Source organism: Apodemus sylvaticus, chromosome 3 (assembly GCF_947179515.1).
Source record: "Apodemus sylvaticus chromosome 3, mApoSyl1.1, whole genome shotgun sequence".
Lineage (NCBI taxonomy): Eukaryota > Metazoa > Chordata > Mammalia > Rodentia > Muridae > Apodemus > Apodemus sylvaticus.
In genome coordinates this window covers 140107538-140121874 of record NC_067474.1, presented here as the reverse complement: position 1 = coordinate 140121874, position 14337 = coordinate 140107538, and the positions used below count along the sequence as shown (strand labels likewise).

Here is a 14337-nt window from a genome sequence, read left to right as displayed (position 1 = left end):
TGCCTTATTAGTAAAAATATAATGTAAAACATGATATACTGTGAGGCAAAGTAAGGAAGGATGTTGTGGCTATCTCTTGCCTTAGATTCTAGAATCTTTATGGCAGTTAGGGTTTAGAAGTTAACATTATGGTAAAAGATAGTACTTGGAAGTTCTAAATCGTGGCCATACTTTACCAGGCTGCTGTCAGTATCACTTCAGTAATGGTGCACTGGAATACTAAACTGTGTCTCATTTCCCAGACATTGTTTTGGCTATAGGCTGAGGAAGGCTTACACACCTGGGAAGATACACAGAATATGAAAGAAGCACTCCTTAAAGCAGCCATGTCAGAAGTTAGAAGGACGGTCCCCCCCTCCCCCCTTACAGTGTTTCATTCTAAAACAAATCTTCCTCTGGATGCCCTAGCAATTCAGGCTTCATGTCTCATTGGCTCATTTTCTCATGCCACTGGCAAAGCAAAGTCATCCTTTATAAGACTTAAATTAATGGGACTTATCCTTTGAATCATAAAGACTAGGAAGGTTATGTCTAATAAGACAGAAGCAGGTAAGGACTGTTGGGTGGATACCTCTGCTCATGGTGAGTAGTAGAGAGCCTTCAGTCTTAGCTCCGTGAGTCCTCATAGCCCATGCTTTAGGTTGTGTTTGTTGCACGTGATCCAAGTACAAACCATTCTAGAAACAACTGGTGGGGGGTGTCATTTTTTAGTGATGTGTCTTACCTAACACAGGAAGTAGATTACAGAAGCATAAAGAGCCACAGAATAATAGTGGCAACTGAGAAGAAATTGAGCACTCTTAAATCCCTGAATCTCACTGGCAGGCCTCAAGGTCTTACCACAGGTTCAAACAGGAAGCTTAGCATTCCATCCTTGAAATGCACTGAGTATTTGGTATTTTAATATGCTTTGCTCTGGTGATTATCATGTACCTATTTGCTACTCCAATATTTTTATAAGGTTGCTCAATAGTTTACTCATTTTAAAATTTGGTTTGTCTTATTGAGCTGTAAAAGCATATAAAAGTCAAGAAATAATTTCTTTGTTGGAGATATGTGTGTGTGTGTGTAGTAATTTTTCTTAATCCATGGCTTGCCTTTCATTTTGAGTAGGAAAAATTCCCATTTTTATGTCCAATTTATTAATGTAAAGTTAAATTTATTGTCTTTCTAACTTTTCTAGTTCATGCTTTTTTTTCCCATAGTATTTAAAGAAAATTTGCATTGTCTGACTGAGGTGGCTGCTGGGGTGCTGCTCAGTGCACAATGTGCACTGACTCCTCTGCACCCGAGACTTTGTTCTCAGAAGGAAGAACTATAAAACAGTACAATCAATGCTGTCAGGGATAAGCCCAGAGTTTTATCTTACTTCTTGAAAACCCTCCATCCATCCAACAAAGTTAATTAATGTGCTCTTATAGGATAGAAACAAGCATTGCTCTAGGTACTGAAGGTGTAGCAGTTAACAAGATACACAAAACTTTATGTCCCAAAGATAACACTCTTTTGGAAATCGGTTATCCCCCAAACAGTATTTGGTCAGGGGAAAGCCTCATACAACTTTTCATCGGTAAGAATCTCCTAGACCTTTTTGCCTCCCTACTTTAAATTTTAATTCATGAGTTTTTTGTGTGGGCTTACCCTAAAACGGCATGGTTCTGATAGCAAAAGTAGATAGGAACCCATCATAGACATTTGTTGGATTTTACTGACTCTAAGGGCCCAGATCTTCGTACAGTGTTAAAAAAGACAGCACCTTCAAAAAGATGGATCAGTGGTTAAGAGCACTGGCTGCTCTTCCAGAGAACCTAAGTGATTCCCAGCACCCATGACTGCTCACAACTGTCTTAACTCTAGTCCCAGGAATCTGCCACCCTCTTCTGGCCTCCGTGGATACCAGAATCCCACATGCACAGACCAGACATCGCCACACACATTTTAAAACAAATAAAATCATGCTGTTTGTCACCACACTGTTTTTTGGAAGCTAGCTGAGAGACTGCATTCATTCAAAGAACCACTTCCATAATCAAGAGATTGGGGGCATGATAGGTCCTTGCACAAGTTTGAGATTTAATTCTTAGGGCTTAGATCAAGATATAGATTATATATAATCTAAGCTTGAACATGACTTTTAAGATGTGCTAATTCATCTGGGGATTTAAAAGTCTTAAGAGTATTTCTTTTTAGTCAACAGGAAGAAAGTGAGGCAGAATTGGTTTGTTAGATGTGGCTTGGAGTCACTTCCATTTATTAAATGTTTATAGTCAGCACATTTATTAAGTGCTTCATCATTGTAACTATAGTAAATATTTTTGTTACTAACATTTGGGAGGTTTTTTTTTCTTCTGTGCATTGTACATGTTGACCTTTAAGTTTTTCTGATGAGAAAACTAAAGTACAAAGATAAAGTGACTAATCCAAAAACACATAATGGGGAGGGAAGAGATAGTGAAAATAAAATCTTTCTCAATTTTCAGAAATATATGTCAAAACATTACTGGTTCATTGGGACACGGGGAAAAATACTGCATCATTGCCAAGCTTGCATGAAGTAGTATCTGGTTTCACGAAGCCAAGTAGTTTTAAAAGATGGACTACCTGCCTGATAATGAGCTGGATCTAGTCTCCTAAAGGTTCCAAGTCAGCGGAAAAGCAGCAGACAGAATCGGGGAAAACTGAAGGCTAACCAATTTAGCTGTAAAAAGTCTTGCGTCCCAAGGAAGAGAAAGACTAGGGCCCCTTAGCAGGTGTTTTAACACCAAGAACTAGTTTAGGTTCCTCAAGGGTATTGGGAGACTGTTTAAAACATAAAAATAATTCCACCTGGTATTCAGGTAATGTCCCGTTTCTTATTCATCTGTTTAAAAACTATATTAAACTTGGGGTCACTGCACGTGTTCCATGCGGGTGTGGCAGATGGAGCTGGGAGGGAGGACGCCCTTGACTAGCCACAGGCCACTCTCAGGTAGGCTGTACCTCAGGTAAGCTCCGCGGGCTGGCAGCAACATCGTCTCAGGCAGCGGTCCCCACCTCGTGGCTGGCACGGGGAAAACTGGCCTCTCGCTCGGGATTGTCACCATCAGGCACAGCGGGTGCAGGGTGACCGCCCACCCGAGGCTCCGCCTCAACCAGGCACCGGATCACCGCCCACAGATCCCAGACTTTGCTTCTGCAAGGCTCTGGCTGGAGGCTAGCTGCAGACCCGGAGATAGAGCCGGGAGCGATCCGGGGAGCGGAAGTGACGCAAGCGGGCTTCCGGGGGCGACCGGGAAAGCGAGCGGCGGCGGCGGCGGCAGCAGCAGCGGCGCTGCTGGCGGGGCGGGAGGCTGCACGCGTCAGCAGCTGTAGGCGACGCAAGTTCCGGACCTGCCTCCAGCGTCCTCACTCAGGACTGTCGCCGCTCTTACCTAGCTGCGAGCTGTCTCCCGACAGTGCCTCTTCTGCCCGGAGCTTTCGAAGGGCGTTCGCTCCTCGCCTCTGTGGTGGCACCTTTCTCTCGTGAAGCCCTGCCCCCAGCTCCATGAATGGAAATCGGCTCCGCAGGTGAGTCGAGCTGCTGGACAGGGCAGGTGGGGTCGTTACCCCGAGGTTGTTCCCTGAGCATCCTTGCTCCTTCCACTTCAGGTGCTGTCAGTGCGCTTAGTGAGGGAGTTGCTGGTTTTCAGGCCCAACGCGGGTGGCCTCTCCACAGCCCCGCACCTACTCTCTTGGGGTCCTTGAGTTGGCGAAGCTACAAGGAGGGGTTAAGTTTGGGGTTATCTAGATGATGACATTCCCCCTAGAGGGATTTTCCCTGAGGATGTAGTGGAGTTTCCCCCTTGCTTCTGTAATTCTTGTTGGAAATGTAAAGGGTGCGCTTGTCCTTTAACCAGGTCGTGTATCCCATGGATGCAGGGACAAATCAGGCATGTACCTCTTAATGTAGTTGGAGGATACTCAGATAACCGATATGATTAAGTTTATAATTGGTGCTCAGGCAACGCCAGATGCAAGATAGCGTTGCTTCCACCCATGGTTCTCAATGTTTGTGGCAGTGGCATGAGTAGTTCCTGAGGAGCTGTAGAAGGCAGATCTTCAGAATGCTGCCACTATTTCCCCCTATTTTCTATTCCCTACAACAACAGTTGCCATATACCTAGAAATCTGGAATTTAAGATTTGTCTCTTGAGGAAAAAAAAAAATTAGAGGACTTGAGAAATGAAGCCGGCCTGGATAGTGCTTGTCTTTAAAAAGGAAAAAGTAGTCAGCGATTCTAAAGTCATTGATAGAGAAACATCAAATCGGTGTTACATAACAGCCTCCTTTCCCAGCAGTCACCCTATTCTCTAATTTGAAAGTTCTTGTCATCCACAAGATCAGTAATGTATCGTTTTCATTATATTTGAGGGATTGTCCAATTATGTTCTAGCAAGTCCCTGAATTTCATATTGCCAATTTGAAAGATCCATAAATATAAGGGGAAAAAAAACCCCAAAACTAAAACTAGCAACATAGAACCCCTTCAAATAGGTTCAGGACATAATGTCAAAGGGATTCTAAAAGGCATTTCCTTTATTATGTGGAATTTCTTTCTACTCAGTTTCTACCATTTTTTTCCTTTTCTATGTTCCATTTTTTTCCCTCATATTTTAACAGCGAAATTTGTCTAGGCTGTGAAATTTTAGACTCTTATCAATTTGTGTATTTCCAGACTATATTTTCCATGCTTTAAAATTTTACATTCTATTTGTACTGCTGTTACTTTATAAGATATATGATTATTTCCAGCTCTCTGATTTTTACAGCACTACTCTGTTGTCAAGCCTGGAAAGCTGAATGTGAAATTTAAGGTTGTGTTAATCTTCTACTTAAAACCTTTGAAGATCTTTCCCCCAAATTGAGTATTTACCCTATTTGGGATTTTTCACGTGAAAATATTGACATGTATTGGTTATTTGTGATATCAGGCCAACTACTTAGCTGATACAGTCAGTTAAGCCTGACTCAGAAAATAAAAATATACCTTTTCTTTGAGGGTGTTGTTTTGATAAAAATATAGAGCAATCTTCACATCAGGGTAAGTATAGTTAAGATTTATCAGCTAGCTTGGCAGTGGTGGTTCCCACCTCGTCCCAGCATTCAGGAGGCAGAGATGGTTCAATCTCTGTGAGTTGGAGGCCAGCCTGGTCTACATAGAGAATTCCAGGGCAGCTGGGGCTACTTGGTGAGACCCTGTCTAAACAAACAAACAAAACAAACAACAACAAAGCAAGCAGATTGTTAATTGAATAAAACCAACAACCAAAACAGTTTTTACCAGCTATGCTTGGCCATCCTGAAAATTTGTTCTTCAGTGAAGTTTATGTATGACTGACTGTTGTTTAATATCAGATTCAAGGTTGTTATCAAAAATGATTCTTTTGGCTGCGTGTGGTGACCCTTGCCTTTAACCTCAACACCTGGAAAGCAGAGACAGGTGGATTTCTGTGAGTTTGAGCCCAGTATAGTCTACATATTGAGTTCCAGGCCAGCCAGAGCTACATAGTGAGACCCTTTCGAAAGAAAGAAAAGAAAGGAGGGAGGGAGGGAGAAAGAGAGAGAGAGATTTTTGTGTTCTTACAACTTTTATGTAATTGTTACAGTGAATGTGAAATTGAAGCATGCTTAGGAAAATAGACAACTAGGGTTTTTGTTTTTGTTTTTTGTTTTTTTCAAGACAAGGTTTCTCTGTGTAGTCCTGGCTGTCCTGGAACTCACTCTGTAGACCAGGCTGGCCTTCACCTCAAAAATCCGCCTGCCTCTGCCTCCCAAGTGTTGGGACTAAAGGCGTGCCCGCCTTTTAAATTCAGATTTGACAGATATGTATTTTGGTTTGACATTTTTTTAGATATATGGACTGGTGAGATGGCTCAGCAATTAAGAGCACTTGCTGTTCCAGCAGAGGACCCAGGTTTGGTTCCTAGTACCACGAGATGGCTCAAAACTATAACTTCAGTCCCAGTGGATCTGATGCCCTCTCCTGACCTCCAGGGGCATCAGGCATGCATATGGTGCACATACATACATGCTGGTAAAACACTCATACACATAAAGCAATATAAAAATCTTAAATTTGAAAAAAAATGGATATAGATGCTTTCTAACAGTCTATTAGGATAGTACTGAAATTTTTGATTCTCAAATTCTGTTTTCCTTTTAGTGCAATAGAAGATATCAAATATAAATATCATGTAATTATTTAATGATGGAGCATTCCTCACCAAAAATATTTATTATTTCTTTTCTACTTGCATGAAGTATTACAAGGGTTATTTGTAAAACTAGGTCTCCTTGTGTAGATTAAAGTTGTATGCCATCATGCCTAGCTCTGTAAGGCATATCTCAATTTGTCCTGTACAGTCCACTAATTAGTACCACATGAACTTTGATTTAACAACCAAAAAGGGAATAATTCTTTTTAAATAATAATTTGGCATTTATGTCTATGATTCCTTAGGGATACATCTGATAAAACTTTTTTGGGTCTAATTACAATTGAGCTAAAAAATATGGGCTATGCTTTGTTTCTAAACGAAATGAGAACAGGAAAATCAAGTAATGTTCATTTAAATGCTACCTATTTTTGAACCCTAGTACTCTAGTTTATATTTTTAGGCAAAGCCCAGCTATTGTTCAGAAAGGAATTATACTTAAATGTAAATATTCTCTGAAAATCTTTGTGAAGATGGGCATTTCAGTTATGGATTGCTTTTCTAGCATACTCCAAATTCCAGCCCCTGCACTGGAGGTGAAAAGGCTCATGAAGGGAATCCATTTATTTTTATCATAAATTACTAATATGTAAGTAGAGTTGTCATGGCTGATAGTTTTATACAGTCTTGCAAAAAAGTTTTATTTACTTTTACCGTATGAGTGTTTGATTGCATGTATGTATCACTTATTCCATGTGTGTGCCTGGTGCTCACAGAGGCTGGAAAGGACATTGACTTCTCCTGGGACTGAACTTAGAGTGTAGTGAGCAGCCATTTGTGAGTGCTGGGAACCTAACCTCATCATCTTGAAGAACAGGAAGTTCTTGAACTGCTAAGCCATCTCGCCAGCCCTTTTAAGTTAAACTTTTAATTTTTTCTTAGAGCCCTGTATTTCTTTTATTTATGAAAATGTTTTCAGTCAGAAGCACTTGTAAAAATAAGGCACTTGCAACCAAACCTGATCCAGATCTCGATATATGCAAGAAGAGAACTGACTCCCAAAAGTTGTCCCATCCACACAGACATCCACACACGATAAACAAACAGTGTGGGGAGGGAAACAAAGCTCATTTGGGACCAGATTTCAGAAGAACAAAAGCTGGATGTCAAGGAAGCCGGAAGTAAATCAAGACTGAGACTCGAGTCTGGCATGATGGGGTACTCCTGTCACCTCGGCATTCCGAAAGCCTGAGAGACAACTGTGACGTGGAAGCCATCCTGGGCTCCATAGTGAGACTCCATCTCAAAATAGAAGGGGGGGATTTGAAGAGGAGGTTGAGAGTTAGAGATTCAGAATAACTGGCATACACAGTGCCATCAAATTCTCAGGTTAGTATTTAAAACAACCCATTACTTTGGGACGTAATCATTATTATAAAAATTGTATAGTTATTGCTTGTTTTGAGAGCAATGTCATATTGCCCCGTTGTGTGGTAGTTGTGAATTTGGAAGTACTAAAAAAATTTTTCCTACTGTATTACCACTTAAAATTTTGTTTTGTTGCTGCTGTCCTGAAATGGTCATTATAACATTTTAGAATTTAAAATTTAATACTGGCAGCTTGAATTACAAAAACCATACAAGGTTATTTTGATTATTTTTTTAGAATTTAATTTTTCTATCAATGATAAGGTACTCTGCGAGAATATTAAAAAGGAGATAAATGTCATTTTTCTTTTCTTTTAAAGAAATTGTTTGTAATATGTAAAATAGTTGGTTATATTATAACATTTTATATATATATATGATGTACTTTGACTATAATCACCCACTTTTTTCTATTAAATAAAGATTTTTGGTCCCGTGTGGTGAGCAGCACTTGGAAGGTGGAGGCAGGTTCTCTGAATTTTATGACTGAATAGTCAGTCTATATAGTGAATTTCAAGTCAGTCAGGACTATATAGTGAGACCCTGTCTCAAAAATGTTAGACTTTAAAGAAGAGGTCAAAACAAAACATATGTAACTTAAAGTGTAGTCTTGTAAATAAAATATTTAAAAATACCTATTAGCCTGTCACTATGACACAATTTTTACTTTTAAAAATCAAATTAGAAACTAGTCAACCATAACAAAGCTACCTTGAAAAACAGCTAAAATGAATGACAAGATAAATAGATGCTATTTTCTTTATTCTCTGGGTAAATTTTGCCTAATAAGTTGGTATCCATTTATGCTAGTTTATATTTTTCATTGGGAATACTGTATTTGTTTGATTTTGTAAGCCTGGCCAAACAGCATGCCAAGAAGCCTGGGGCCCTATAAAGGGGAGAGTTCCTGGACAAGTGCTCTCTTGTGTATGGGAGAACCCTAGCTGAGAGAGAAATCCTTGCCAAATTGTCTTTAGCTATTGGATTCTAGCTGAAAATTATTTTACTTTGTAATATAGATATCTAGATTCATTTGGTTTCTAAATTCTTAGAATACTATACCTGAAAAGACAAAGTGAAATCAGTTTGTTTTTTTTTTGTTAACAAAACCTTTTACAGCACTTAAACCTTAAAATGTAATTTGTTTTAAATAGTTAACATATATGAGAAAAAAGGCCAAAGTTATAGATCTGTTTTCAGGAAAGTAAAACTAAAAAGATAATTTATTTGCAACTGATTTTGTTTCTAGCCCTTTTTAGTTTCAGAGGGCTAGGTTGAACAACATTTACCAGACATTCCTATTTTCTAATTCACTTGTCTGAAATACTCATAAACCCTCGTTCTTGGCTCATTAACATAACAGATGTGAGAAAGAATATTGTGTGTTTTTCTACCATAATGATTATGCTGTTAGGATGCATGAACAGCCTTTCTGTATTTGGAGTTTCTGTGGTTTTCTGCCATTATCTGTTTTAATATTAATGACTTTCTATGACTAGCCAATGCTTTAAGAAAGATTGTTGAAATTCAAACAACTAATGCATTCTCTTACATCCTAAGTGTGTATTTCTGTGCATTGATTAGCAAATAGTTAAAATAAATAAAAAGAAATAGTTGCTATTTCCCTTAATTTGGTCAAATTTTGCTTAATATGATGGTATTAGTATATATTAGTTTCTTTTTATATATGTTGGTATTAATATTTTAGTTTATTTTTATATATAATCTATTAGTTTATATTTATATTAATTTTGTAGTTTGGTTCGTACATTTGTCTAGAATATCTGCTTAATAAAGTAACCTGAAGTATTCATTTTATATCATATACTTATTTTATTCTTTTTATAATTTTCAAATTTTTGGGAAATCAGAAATTGTTGATGCAATATAAGCATGAATAAATGAAACATTTTTAGATTTTTTTTTCATATTTAGAAGGAAGTTTGCAAAAAATTTCACAATTAGTAAATTTATGTACTGTTTTAGTTTTATTTAATACTACTTTGCTACTCTTTGATTTATAAATCTTCTAGTAACATAAGTTATGCATAATATTTATTTGAATTTTGAAAATAGTTAATGAATAGATTGAAATCTATTAATATTAATATTTACTCTTCTTTTTTTAAAGAATTCTTTATTTTATGTACATGAGTATACTGTCACTGTCTTCAGACACACCAGAAGAGGGCATCAGATCCCATTACAGATGGTTGTGAGCCACCATGTGTTTGCTGGGAATTGAACTCAGGACCTCTGGAAGAGCAGTCAGTCAGTGCTCTTAACCTCTGAGCTATCTCTCCAGCCCTACTCTTATTTTTAAGGGAGAAAATTCTTTAAAAGATTTCTATCTATAGTAACATCTGAGGCAATTAACCCTTAACAGGTTTAATATTGTCTAAGTGATTCTTTAGGTATAGTGAATATGACTGCAACCACTGTCTTTCTTTTTTTTTTTTTTTTTTTTTTTTTGGATTTGGTTTTTCCGAGACAGGGTTTCTCTGTGTAGCCCTGGCTGTCCTGGAACTTACTCTGTAGACCAGGCTGGCCTCGAACTCAGAAATCCGCCTGCCTCTGCCTCCAGAATGCTGGGATTATAGGCGTGCGCCACCACCGCCCGGCACCACTGTCTTTCTTGATGAGTTTATGTATGAATAAATAAATGGAATTTGAAATTGGCAAATAGGCACTTACTAGAAGTTCCATACTAACGTGTACTAATATGAGTTCAAAGGCATAAAATCACAGGCATTTCATTCTGCTAAATTTGGAGATGAACTTAATACATTTACTTTATGAAACAGAAACATATTTTTAACTATAGAACAATAAATACATATTCCTTGTTTTAAAAAGCAAAACTATAAAGGAATGCAAAATAACATTATATAATAATATCCTAACCTTCACATAAAACTATCACTCTGATTGCTTGTAATCCCAAAGCAAGCATAGAAGGATTTACCTTAAAGAAAGAATGTTGCTGGCAGTGGTGGCAGCAGGAGGAATTCTGTGAGTTGGAGGCCAGTCCAGTCCACAGAGCAAGTTCTTAGACAGCCAGAGCTACACAGACAGACCATGTGGTGTTGGGGGCGGTGAGAAGAGAAAAAAGTTTTCCTGTTTGTCATGTTGTTTTTACCTATACCTTTCCTATTAAATGATGTATTATGAATATTCCCACCATGTCATTATTTATACCTGTGTCAGCAATGATAACTTTTATGGGTATATACATTTAATTTTAATATGTTAATCAGTCTTATAGGTAGTAGTTTTGATTTTTTCCAATTTTCTTCATTATGAATAAAACTTTGGTAAGTATCTTAGTACATAGTACACAGATCTTTGAATACTATTTCAGTGCTACCTATTGAAAAAATTCCTAGAAATATGATTGGTAGAGTAGGTATTCTATGAATATTAAAGCAAAAACTTTCATAATTTGAGGGCTGGAGAGATGGCTCAGAGAATAAGAGCACTGGCTGCTCTTTAGAGGACCCGGATTTTATTTTCAGTACCCATGTGGAGAAACCCTGTCTCAATATATAAATGAAATTATTAAAAAAAATACACAGGTAGCCAGGCAGTGGTGACACACGCCTTTTTTTTTAATTTTTTTTATTCGATATAATTTATTTACATTTCAAATGATTTCCCCTTTTCTAGCCCCCTACTCCCCGAAAGTCCCGTAGGCCCCCTTCTCTTCCCCTGTCCTCCCACCCACCCCTTCCCACTTCCCCGTTCTGGTTTTGCCGAATACTGCTTCACTGAGTCTTTCCAGAACCAGGGGCCACTCCTCCTTTCTTCTTGTACCTCATTTGATGTGTGGATTATGTTTTGGGTATTCCAGTTTTCTAGCTTAATAACCACTTATTAGTGAGTGCATACCATGATTCACCTTTTGAGTCTGGGTTACCTCACTTAGTATGATGTTCTCTAGCTCCATCCATTTGCCTAAGAATTTCATGAATTCATTGTTTCTAATGGCTGAATAGTACTCCATTGTGTAGATATACCACATTTTTTGCATCCACTCTTCTGTTGAGGGATACCTGGGTTCTTTCCAGCATCTGGCAATTATAAATAGGGCTGCTATGAACATAGTAGAGCATGTATCCTTATTACATGGTGGGGAATCCTCTGGGTATATGCCCAGGAGTGGTATAGCAGGATCTTCTGGAAGTGAGGTGCCCAGCTTTCGGAGGAACCGCCAGACTGATTTCCAGAGTGGTTGTACCAATTTGCAACCCCACCAGCAGTGGAGGAGTGTTTCTCTTTCTCCACACCCTCTCCAACACCTGCTGTCTCCTGAATTTTTGGGACCAGACAGGGCTGCCCCCTTTCTCCTTATCTTTTCAATATTGTACTTGAGGTACTAGCTCGGGCAATTCGACAACATAAGGAAGTCAAAGGGATACAAATTGGAAAGGAAGAAGTCAAACTATCATTATTTGCTTACGACATGATAGTCTACCTAAGTGACCCAAAAAACTCCACTAGAGAGCTCCTACAGCTGATAAACAACTTCAGCAAAGTGGCAGGTTATAAAATCAACTCAAGCAAATCAGTGGCCTTCCTATACTCAAAGGATAAGCAGGCTGAGAAAGAAATTAGGGAAATGACCCCCTTCACAATAGCCACAAACAGTATAAAGTATCTTGGGGTGACTCTTACCAAACATGTGAAAGATCTGTATGACAAGAACTTCAAGACTCTGAAGAAGGAAATGGAAGAAGACCTCAAAAAATGGGAAAACCTCCTATGCTCATGGATCGGTAGAATCAATATAGTTAAAATGGCCATTTTGCCAAAAGCAATATACAGATTCAATGCAATACCCATCAAAATCCCAACTCAATTCTTCACAGAGTTAGAAAGAGCAATTATCAAATTCATCTGGAACAACAAAAAACCCAGGATAGTTAAAACTATTCTCAGCAACAAAAGAAAATCTGGGGGAATCAGTATCCCTGACCTCAAGCCATACTACAGAGCAATAGTGTTAGCAACTGCATGGTATTGGTACAGTGACAGGCAGGAGGATCAATGGAACAGGATTGAAGATCCAGAAATGAACCCACACACCTATGGCCACTTGATCCTCGACAAAGAGGCTGAAAACATCCAATGGAAAAAAGATAGCCTTTTCAACAAATGGTGCTGGTTCAACTGGAGGTCAGCATGCAGAAGAATGCGAATTGATCCATCCTTGTCTCCTTGTACTAAGCTCAAATCCAAATGGATCAAGGACCTCCACTTAAAGCCAGACACTCTGAAGCTAATAGAAAAGAAATTGGGGAAGACCCTTAAGGACATCGGTACAGGGAGAAAGTTTCTGAACAGAACACCAATAGCGTATGCTCTAAGAGCAAGAATTGACAAATGGGACCTCATAAAATTACAAAGTTTCTGTAAGGCAAAGGACACCATCAAGAGGACAAATCGGTAACCAACAGATTGGGAAAAGATCTTCACCAATCCTACATCAGATAGAGGGCTAATATCCAATATATATAAAGAACTCAAGAAGTTAGACTCCAGAAAACCGAACAACCCTATTAAAAAATGGGGTACAGAGTTAAACAAAGAATTCTCACCTGAAGAACTTCGGATGGTGGAGAAGCATCTTAAAAAATGCTCAACTTCATTAGTCATTAGGGAAATGCAAATCAAAACAACCCTAAGACACACGCCTTTAATCCCAGCACTTGGGAGGCAGAGGCAGGCAGATTTCTGAGGCCAGCCTGGTCTACAGAGTGAGTTCCAGGACAGCCAGGGCTATACAGAGAAACCCTGTCTCAAAAAAAAAAAAACCAAATAAATAAATAAACACACACAGGTAAGCTAGTGAGATGGCTCATTGGTAAATGTGCCTGTCACCAAGCCTGATGTCAGAGGTCAGTCCCCAGTACTCCACAGGATAGGAGGAGAGGATTGACTCCCACATGCTGTTTTCTCACCTCCATAAATGTTCCATGATATGCACATAAGTAAATAAATACAGGAACTATTAAAACATAAAAATATACTCAATCAAAATAGAAAAAGAAAAAATTTTTAATGAAATTAGAACTGTACGTGATGGAAGACACATTAAAGCCAATATTTAAGAAGCATGTGATACAATTTTCCAGATTGTATCACCATCCTCAGCTAGACTTTTTTTTTTCAACTGTGGTAAAATACACATACCATTAAATTTATCTTCTGTACACCTAAGTGTACAGTTCACTAATGATAAAGTACATTCACACTGTTGTGCAAGTAGTCACTAGAACTCTTTTCATCTTGGAAAACTAAAACTGACTCCACTTTGGCTCCCGCGATAGCCCCTAACAACTACATTTCTTCCTGTCTTGTTTGTTTGATTTTATTTTTGTTTTTTGTTTTTTTGTGTTTGTGTGCCAGGGTTTCTCTGTGTAGCCCTGGCTGCTCTGGAACTCTGTAGATTTGACTGCTCTCTAACATAGAGATTTGTCTGCTTCTGTTTCCTGAGTGCTGGGTTAAAGGTGTGCACCACCAGTCTTCTTCTTGTCTTTAAAACAAAGCAAAAGACCATTTATTTCTTATTTTGTGTCTGGGGAGGATGCCACCCATAAGAGGCAACTTGAAGAGTTGATTCTGTTCTCCCATCCTGTGGGTTTGGTGAATCAAACTCAGCTTGTCAGCTTCAGCAGCAAGTACCTTTACCCACTGAACCATCTTGCTGGCCCTCTCTCTGACTTTTTTATAGAAG

The 14337-nt window shown here is 38.6% G+C and overlaps 1 protein-coding gene across 1 annotated transcript in view; it reads left to right on the top strand.

Moving 5' to 3' along the window:
- The first annotated feature begins 3300 nt into the window (after positions 1–3300).
- Ago3 (argonaute RISC catalytic component 3) overlaps positions 3301–14337 on the top strand; it is a 91533-nt gene continuing 80496 nt past the window's right edge. The window contains exon 1 of the mRNA XM_052177371.1: positions 3301–3546. Within this exon, the coding sequence (XP_052033331.1) occupies positions 3528–3546 (19 nt within the window). The 5' untranslated portion in view covers positions 3301–3527. The remainder of the gene's footprint in view (positions 3547–14337) is intronic.